Genomic DNA, 9306 nt, shown 5'->3' on the forward strand with positions numbered 1-9306 from the left:
TTGGATGGATAAGTTACGAACAAAACTTCTCTTCCAAACGTAATCCATCTTCTACCTTCAGCTACACTAAATTTGGAAGTTACGTTCTTTCGACAACATCGAATCCGGTGAGTTAGCCAATTCTACAATCCTAAGCACCAAACGCATAGTGTTGAAGAAAAATCCCATGCTCAGTAAAATGCAAACTAAATAAAAGATAACTAGCATGTTTTGGAGGACGACCAACATTCTAATTTCTCATTCAACCAACGCAAATAAACAAAATTATATAACTCAGTTGTAAGTGCAATACTGGAGAGCACAAGAAGTTATTGAATTAATACAAACTTACAAAATGATATTAATACATCTGGAGTTTCTAAGCTACAGCCGCGTTCAGGTAAGAATTTGATCCTTATGCAGCAGTGACGGCTTCTTCAGTTTTCTTTTTTTCTTCCTTCAATTTCTTCCAGTTCTCTGCATTGTCTATTATTTCACCAGTTTTGATGAGGTAGCGAACTCGTTGTCCATTTTCCAGGATTTTATGACCCACCCGACTTGCTACATTCTTTTCTTTCGAGAAAAGCATCACATTCGAGCTGTGTATGGCTCCTTCTACCTGGAATATGAAGTTTAAAATGTTTATTTGTAATCAAATGAAACTAGCAAGCAAGGAAACAAAAGAACTAATAAGTTGATGATTACAAATTTTACAAAAGAAAAAGAACCTTAAGTATCTGTCCTGGTTCACCCTCTTCCCTGCTCTTCATATGCTTTGTCTTCAAGTTTATCTCCTTGACTATCACGGTGCTGTTGTGCTTAAAGATCTTTGTCACCTCTCCAGTTTTACCCTTGTCATGTCCAGATATGACTTTCACTGTGTCCCCAACCTTAACATGCATTTTGTGTAAAACTGGAAGGCTGTTTGGCTTGCATTCCTTCCGCTCCCATCTTTTGAGCTGCCAGAGGACGAAAAGAGCAATATTTCAGGAGGTGAACAGCCCTAATGTGCTACATCATATCCCATTTAGCAAAATAGTGTTTTAAAAAGAAAAAGATACTAAATTATGTAAACCAGACATTGAAATAACGTTTTCTTGGTTTAGCCAGGAAATCAAGATAAAAGACTCTCCACCCCAATCGTGAATAAGTTGCAATCAAATGCCTTCTTTGTGACTATTGTAAGTCCCACTTAGTGGTGCATGTCCGCGGAAATTATGAGTCAAATTACATGCTCAAAGATTGCTTTCATATTATTCTAGTAAGTTAGCAATTCCACCATACATGCATCAGATTTTGATTGTATACAACAGAAAAAACTTATTGACAAAAATAAAGAAAAGATAGATAGGACTTATGATACTGACCTTCACTACAATGAGACAAGGCTTTGCTGTTAATTTGGGCTGCACATGAAACAAGCAGATAAATTGTTACGAAATGATTCTCCTTTTTCCTCCCAGTGATCAGAGTAATTCAAACTCAAAGCTACAATGTGAATGGTATAAAAACCATTCCCATTACCTTGACGGTATAAAATTTTGTTTCTTTGAGATGACAAGAAAGAACAAAACATAAGAGAAAACCCATGCAGAAATATGGCCTTGAAAAACATATCAGATTCTTTTTAAGAAACTTACTAGTAAAATTCAACATGACACGTTTGGTGAATCCCATCTCCTGAAGGCGTTAACTCAAAAAATATGAAAAGAAATGAAATAATTCTAATAGAATGAACCGATATGTGTGTCACGATCAGTATGTAGGATACAGAAAGCCTGTTCATGACTATGTAAACTGAAAGCTCACTCCAGCTAAACATTATGTCAACGAAGTATAAAGCATAAACATTGTCATCCACTAATATAGGGCCACTTATAAACCCGGAAAACCAAATCTTTGATTAGGGAAGTATAAAGCTCACTCTTACCGGAAACCTTCGTCAACCACTAAAACCTCTCAGTCAATTCCTGCATCTGGTTTTATTCACTTTCAACGAAATAATTCAACTTTACAATACCCACTTGGAGAATTTTGAACAGAGAATCCAACACTGTCAGAACCGTAACCAGAGATGCAGTTTCTTCAAAATTGTACATAAACACATTAAAAATTATCCATTTCCTTTTCATTTCTCATATTCTTAGAAACCCAACTTTTACATATTAACAAAGGAATTCAATTTCACAAAGAAAAGTAAAATCACATCAATCTGCAGAAACCACTGGAACAAAGAGAGAGTGTTCATTTTAGGCAAGACCCACTTCAGTGCTACAAGCAAAGAACTGAAATGCAGCAAAATACTAATACATGTGTAAATATATATGTACATGTATATATCATTATATTTGACATAAGAATTGGAGGAGAAAAGGAAAGCGTACCGGGACAGAGTACAGGGTTGGGGGAAAGAGGCGTTGGCCGAGGAAGGAGTTAGAGGAGAGAGAAAGAGAGGTCATGGAGCTCTGAAGTGCAGCCATGGCTGCCATTTTCTCGTTGCTTGGCTCTGAATGTGACAGAAATGGATAATACAGAGAAGCAGTAGCTTAAGAGAGAGAGAGAGAGTAGCAGGTCTTTGTACTCAAAGATGGGCTTCGAGATGGGCTGACATTAGCATAAGCTAAAGCCCAGCCCAAATCGTATGATGGGACTAGTGTCTTGACTGCTGTTTGGTTACGACTCTGATTGGATTCGAAAACGTCGTTTCGTCTTTAAGATTGGATTTGAATAGATGACATTAATTTCATTTTGGAAAACCAAGTGCTTTTGGAAACCAAATATATTTTCTCTAAAAACACTTTCAGTCATTCAAAAGCACTTTTCGAACTAAGACAGAAAATGGGGAGTGCAAGATCATTTCCCTATCACAGCACGATCATTGGTTGCTCGATGCAGAGAGCACAGCATTGCATTGGTGATGTTCCCTACCTTGTTTTTTTTGTTGGTGAAAGGTTTGCTTCCAATGTAAGACGCAAAAGTTGTAAATTATGCAACACTGCAAATAATTGGGAAATAAGTTCAAAAGGGGGTCAACTTTTCCTTCATCTCCATTGCTAAATATGGTATATAAATCTAGAAATCTGTCATCTGAGCAAAACAGGGAGGAAGAATGAGAAAACGATATGTTACATGGTCGAATATTTAACCGAAAATCCTGTGTCACTCGACCAGAAATCTTAACTACTCGAAATCCACTAATTCTAGCCCACAGACTGCACATGTATCAAAAAAAGCAAAGTCGAAAACCCAAGAAATAAGAAAGAAAAAACGAAAAAATGGGGAAGCCACCGTCTATACTTCATAGGTATCGGCTAGGCTGTCTACAGACTCTTCTCTTTGGTGTTCGGCCATTTGGATTCTGGTTTCTGGTTGGTTCGTGTCAGTTGTGCCTTCATCTGTTACCGCTGACAAGGATTTCGTGTGATTCTTGTTGTGCCTCATTTTGAGCATCCGTGATAGCACTTGTACAATGTCTCTCATGGCAGGCCGTTTCTTTGGGGTACGGTTGACACATTTATATGCCAGAGCTGCCACTTCGTTAAGCTCTTGCACATGGAAAGTCCCATTAAGACGTGAATCCACAATTTCTTCCCACCCAAGTTTCCCCTCTGTATTCATCGCTGCCTATTTTTCAACCAGAAATATCATTAGATGTGCAAAATAAACAGCATTATTGGGATATAAGTGGAAGAGTGCATCTGCAAAAAGAAAAAGTAAATGATAGACTTCCCTTTCATTTTTCTTCTAAGGCTGGAGCGAGGAAAAAGTGAGAGCAAACACACAGACAAACAAACACATCGTATCCGTTTTCATGTACTCTACTATTTTCCTAGGTTATCCATATTATCACAGGGTCAAATTACTTCAATATTGGAATTCCATATGTTCCTGTTTCTTCTAGATAACCTCTGTGTGTGAGTGTGCATGAGACGTGCGCATATGCAGTGTGTGTGTACGTGTGTGTGTGTGTGTGTGTGTGTGTGTGTGAGAGAGAGAGAGAGAGAGAGAGATCTTACAAGTTCAACATATTCCATTAAACCCTGTTGAGGATTCCTTGCAGCAACGAGCTCAAAGAGCAGAACTCCGTAGCTGTAAACGTCACTTTTCTTGGTGAAGTTCCTCGTAGATATATATTCAGGATCAAGATAACCAAAAGTTCCCCTGACATTAGCTGCATGTTTGTCCACCATTTCTTCCCTTGAAAGTCCAAAATCTGCTACCTGCTTGACCCAATATATCCCTCTGAAATATCTTAAAAGGCATCCTCCCTTATATTGTTTTAAATAAATATGTTACGCATATATGTAATCCAAAATGCAACCAATTGTTCCATATTTGGAAGGGAAGTAAATTAAATATTTCCTTTACCACAACATGATATAATTTGGAATCTGCAGTTGGAAATAGTTATTACAGAAAAGTTGGAAGACATACCCTAGCTCTCATGGATTGGTCCAACAGAATATTGGATGATTTAATGTCACGGTGTATTACAGGAGGAACTGCCTGAAGTAAAAAAAATTAGAAATTAACAAATAAAAACATGTGCCGGCATGCCCAGGTACAAATGCAATTCACTGTCTCACGCAGTGAGATTCACTTACTCCATCATGAAGATACTCCAAGCCCCTTGCTACGTCAAGAGCTATTAGAACTCTCAAATCCCATATCAATGGTTCATGTTTTTCACCTGCATAACGAAAACCATGCTATTCTCAGTTATATATATCTTGCGCACGCATATCTAATGAAGTTCATATTGCGTGATAAATCTATAAGATTACATTAAAGCAAACATATTTGAAGTTTATAGCCCATCTTACTATATATATGAGAGGCCAAACTGCCTTTACTCATGTAAACATATATAAGCATATGTTGGCCTTTTTCTGCACAATATCCAATTAAGTTCACGAGGTTTCGGTGATGCAACCTTCCCAATAGCTTAACCTGAAGGGGAAAATTTTAAAAAGTAAGGGTCTATAATTGATGAAACAATCTGGACTACATATTTTACTTTAAAAGGAATACTATTACATGACATTAAGCACGTTTATGTTTTTCCAAATTCTCAGCAAGTAATCTCCTAACAATATCCATTAGTGGACTAACGTCCTTATATTTCACCAAGCTCCCAAACGTTTGCACAGATATCCAATAAATTTATAGCATCAATCAATAATTGCTGCTGGAACCATAAAACTAGTACACTATTAACCATCAAACAAAACATTACCTCTGTCTGGAATTCTTTCTCCCCTTGCCTAGAATCAGTTGCAAGCACTTTAACAGCAACAGTCTCACCTGTTGACATCTGAGCTTTGTACACAGGACCAAATGCACCTTGCCCTATCAATGTTGTAAAGTTACATGTTGCTTTCTGCAGATCCCTGTATGAACCCCATCAACAACAAAAATAATAAACCAAATGGGAAAGAAGATAGAGAACTAAGTGTGCAAAATAAGCTACATCTCCTTTCAAAATTCATTGTGAATTCATCAAAAAATCAAACAAGGGAGTTCTGAGGAGTAAGCAGTTAATACTTGAGAAGAAAGACACACCAAAAATTTCAAGATGAAGCAGGCGGGATGTTTGCTAGTGTGTATCATCTTACGAGAATACAATATGGTATGGATCTATCTAGTCAAGTTTGCAATTATAGATGTATGGCATTTGGTATCTCACATAACAACTGAAGCAAAACACAGTATATATCTAGGCATTTAAAGCTTTTGTGACTGTGTTGTGTGTGTTTAACGTGCACATTAGATTACCATTCCTCTGATAAGAATTCAAGTTATCCACCATATGACAAAAGGACATCATCAAAGGATGCTAAATCAAGAATTAAGGGACACAAGAGAAACAGGTTTTCTGGAAACATTACTTGTAAGAATACTCGGGTATTCCAGACATTGAGACCACATTACTCTTCTTAAATCCTTCAAGCCAGAAGGATTTTCCATTCTGTCCGGATCTTACAGGTGAATCTGGACCAAGGGTCGAGTCTGACAATATAGTACAAGCGTCAGCACCATTAGCACGAATAGGAATAGTTGCCGCCCTCCGAGAACTGCTATTCCCTATCTGCAAACGCCTCCTATGGTACCTAATGCAGAAGAATCCAGAAATTGCCAAAAGCACTCCAATCACTACCCCTGCAGATAATCCAACTATAAGCACAGCTGCCTCAGCCTTCATCTCATCAACTATACTTTACTGCTGTTTAATTATCCATCCCAGTAAAATACCTGCAAAATCCAATCTTATTATATCAAGGCTAAGCAAAGCAAACCGGAGGTGCCACTCGTTTGTAGCCTACTAAACTATCAGCGTTGTGAGGTCGATTTCGAGTAATTTGTCGAAATTCATGGCCATCAAAATAATCAAATAACAAACTCCAAATTGTTCAGAAAAGAACAACCAGTGTACAATACTAGCTCCCATTTCCAATTTTGAACAGGAAACCAACATTGAATAAGCATTAACTAACTCAATTATTTATGAATTTAAAAGCCCTTAACACTACTTAGGGAAAATAACAGTTTGTACTACAGAAACTTTTTCTCTGGGGCAGGGTGGAATAAAAACCCAACCAGTTTTTTTATCCAAATAAAAGCTTAATTAAAGTGGGAAAAGCAAATTCAGCAGTCTAACTGTCTATGTTTAGCAAAACTAGTGAAATATCATAACTTGACCTACCAACCATTTAGCCCAATCAAATTAACTGAGATCCCATATGATACCAAGAGATTCTACCAATGAAATTTCCAGATGATAGAAAATCTAGGAAATTGGGTCAACCACAAACCCAAAAAGCTCTGTTTGGTTGCTCACAAAATAAGCACAAGAAAGTACAACACAGTCATAAGAAAAGAAAACCCATTTTGCCAAATGCAAGTGTATGGGACCAAGGTAGAGTTATCTCCACTTTTCTTTCCTTTTATTCAACTCAAACTAATTTTCTCAGCAACCAAACAAGGATTCAAGAGAAACCCACCAACAGATCATGACCAGGAAACCAAAACAACAGAAATTAAACATTCAAAAACCAAAACCAAAATAAAAACAAAAGGAAGAAATCAAACCATAGCATTCGACTTACAGCTTTGGATACTACGTGTATATCAAGAGAAACAGTTGCACGTTCTGTAGACGTATGGAAAACAAGTGATGGTGAAACCAAATGGTTTGAGAGTGGAGAGAGATTCAAGGGTGGGAATTACAGAAAAATATTATGATTGTGAGATCATGAAAAAATAGTCGAAAAAAACCAAGTTGGTGGTGAGAAAGTAATGGAAGCAAATGCAGAATGAAGGAAAGAGTGAATGGTATTATGGTACGTTTTCCTTGCTTTTTAAATTCCCTCAGTCGCCGCTGGCGTAAAGTAAAACAAACGCGCCTCCCTACGCTCTAAAAATGTTTGGGATTTGGAGGTTTGCCACAAAAACAAAATAGGTAGAAGAGAATTCGAATATTATGTTGTTAAACTGTCAATTTAAGCTGTAAATTAAATAAATGTCTTTTTAGAGGTATATCTCGTAGGCTGTCAATGCGAGTTATTTACAAGTTGGACTTTGTATGAATATGTTACCTATGATGTCGGTTCAAGTCTAAATTGTTACTGAGATGTCAGAGTTGTACTATTACTGTAATGAAATGTAGGGCGAGATGAATGCCTTAGGTACGACCACTCCATGTGCAGTTCATTCACAAAAGGTTGAAACCCGATTGAGATTTACACGTAATGATCCTACTCACTTGTAAGTGTGTCGTTGCAAGAAGCATCCCTACTTAACTTTCTCGACATAGGATGAATTTTGAATACTCGGTTGGTGCATGGCTTAAGGAGCATTGATTTCTTTATGTAAATTTGGGAGCACTTTCCAACCTAAATTATTCTCATGCGGTGCAGGAATGGTCCCAAGTAGCACATAAATTTGTGGGTGCGACCTTGATGGACTAGGATCCTCTCACACTCTTCATTTTGTCTTTCTCTCTTTATAAAGAAGTTAACGTGACGTGGCTTAAGAGAGAAAAAAACAGGAGAACAAGAAAAAAAAAAAAAAAAAATCCTACTCCGATCTTGATTAAGTAATATAAGGAGGGGTTTGTAGGTCTGCATTTGGTTGCCTAATAAAGGGCTAATTTGAAGGGATTTAGGGATTGGGATTAGGTTGAGTTTATGGTTAGGAGACGTTGACTTTGTAGAAATTGTTTCATGTATATAATATTTGGTCTTGGACTTGGTATGAGTTCAACTTCTCCTCAACCCATTTGTTGTCAGTTTTTAGGAAGTTGGGTTTATATGGCATCAAAATTCAAGGTTTAATTGTCATTAGGCATGTAAAGGCATGCTCAAATTTTCTTTTCTTTTTTTTTTAAAAAAAGAAAAAAAATGTAAGATATTTGGCTAATGACTAGGTATAAACGAAAGTCAATGATCAATTTTCTGCTAAGAAAGCTACAGCTTCTCGAGAAGATGTTGTATCGAATAGTCATAGAGATATAAGATATTTAATACTTATTAGTTTCTTTTAATTTTTTGTTACCATCATTTTTTTTATATGAATTTAATCAGCTTCATCTGTTGTTTTATATTTTCTTATGAAAGTGTGTACAAACAAGTTTAAATATACAAATATATGAGGAATTTTCTATGATATTTGGGAGCATTTGATTCTTAGAACTTTTTAATAATTAGATATTTAATAAAACAACACAGCGTTAAGATTAAACGATTTAAAATTTTAACACCATAGAACTTTTCATAAATGATAAGTGCATAAACAAACAATGATCTCAATTAGTAGTGGACACTTTTGAAGCCCATGACACAATATATATTTCTCCCTATGAGCAGTACTGGTCTAATTTACTTTAGTTTATCAGGCTCACTCCCAAATGAGGTAGTATTACATTAAACAAATACACCACTACTGTAATGCCCCGAAACAATGATACAAACGCCATGTTAAGAAGAAGCTTGTAGTTTAACTGTCCAAGTGGTCTTAGATTTAATTTTATCATCCTCACTATCGTTTATACTATAAAAAAAAAGAAAAATATATAAATACTATATAAAGAGCAATTTACACGTAACACTGTAATCTTGACATGAATGTAATCGTAGCCACACTGGTTCTAGTTTGTCACTCTATTTCAAATTGGTACTAAGAACTAGATTATCAATCATATGGAGAGTTTTAATTTGACTTTTCAACTTTGGTCTAAAGAAAAATAATACATGTAATCAGTATCTAATATTAAACATATGATATCTACGTTTTGTTTTGGTAACATAAGGGGTAGATCACACTAAAACT

At 36.2% G+C, this 9306-nt stretch overlaps 2 protein-coding genes across 3 annotated transcripts; both read right to left on the bottom strand.

Annotated features, from left to right (window-relative positions):
• Nucleotides 1–208: 208 nt before the first annotated feature.
• LOC103448551 (large ribosomal subunit protein uL24c-like) lies at nt 209–2769 on the bottom strand. Its single transcript, XM_008387813.4, has 4 exons — nt 2364–2769; nt 1347–1385; nt 708–938; nt 209–598 (listed from the first exon to the last, which is right to left on the bottom strand). The coding sequence occupies exons 1-4, from the start codon at nt 2466–2468 to the stop codon at nt 395–397; spliced, it is 579 nt and encodes a 192-aa protein (XP_008386035.1). The 5' UTR covers nt 2469–2769; the 3' UTR covers nt 209–394.
• Nucleotides 2770–2996: 227 nt separating this feature from the next.
• On the bottom strand, nt 2997–7425 carry LOC103448550 (calcium/calmodulin-regulated receptor-like kinase 1). Of its 2 annotated transcripts, none has more exons than XM_017335887.3 (8): nt 7086–7425; nt 5868–6231; nt 5216–5369; nt 4803–4929; nt 4584–4669; nt 4414–4485; nt 3996–4199; nt 2997–3603 (listed from the first exon to the last, which is right to left on the bottom strand). In XM_017335887.3, exons 2-8 carry the CDS (start codon nt 6179–6181, stop codon nt 3271–3273), a joined length of 1290 nt encoding a protein of 429 aa, XP_017191376.2. In that variant the 5' UTR covers nt 6182–6231; nt 7086–7425; the 3' UTR covers nt 2997–3270. The 2 variants fall into 2 exon arrangements, with proteins under 2 accessions (XP_017191376.2, XP_028944789.1); XM_029088956.2 differs by having other exon boundaries at nt 3996–4247.
• Between the last annotated feature and the right edge of the window lie 1881 nt (nt 7426–9306).

The sequence above is a fragment of the Malus domestica genome, chromosome 11, assembly GCF_042453785.1.
Source record: "Malus domestica chromosome 11, GDT2T_hap1".
In the NCBI taxonomy this organism is placed as follows: Eukaryota; Viridiplantae; Streptophyta; class Magnoliopsida; order Rosales; family Rosaceae; genus Malus; species Malus domestica.

Excerpts from the sequence above, each read along its gene's own strand:
- LOC103448551 (XM_008387813.4), bottom strand. The coding sequence starts at position 2,468 with ATGGCAGCCATGGCTGCACTTCAGAGCTCCATGACCTCTCTTTCTCTC. Across the intron at positions 1,386-2,363 it reads CAACCCTGTACTCTGTCCCG|CCCAAATTAACAGCAAAGCC; the intron begins GTACGCTTTCCT and ends TTTCATGTGCAG. Across the intron at positions 939-1,346 it reads CTTGTCTCATTGTAGTGAAG|CTCAAAAGATGGGAGCGGAA; the intron begins GTCAGTATCATA and ends GTCCTCTGGCAG.
- LOC103448550 (XM_029088956.2), bottom strand. The coding sequence starts at position 6,181 with ATGAAGGCTGAGGCAGCTGTGCTTATAGTTGGATTATCTGCAGGGGTA. Across the intron at positions 5,370-5,867 it reads ATACCCGAGTATTCTTACAA|GGATCTGCAGAAAGCAACAT; the intron begins GTAATGTTTCCA and ends GGGTTCATACAG. Across the intron at positions 4,930-5,215 it reads AGAAAGAATTCCAGACAGAG|GTTAAGCTATTGGGAAGGTT; the intron begins GTAATGTTTTGT and ends TTTCCCCTTCAG.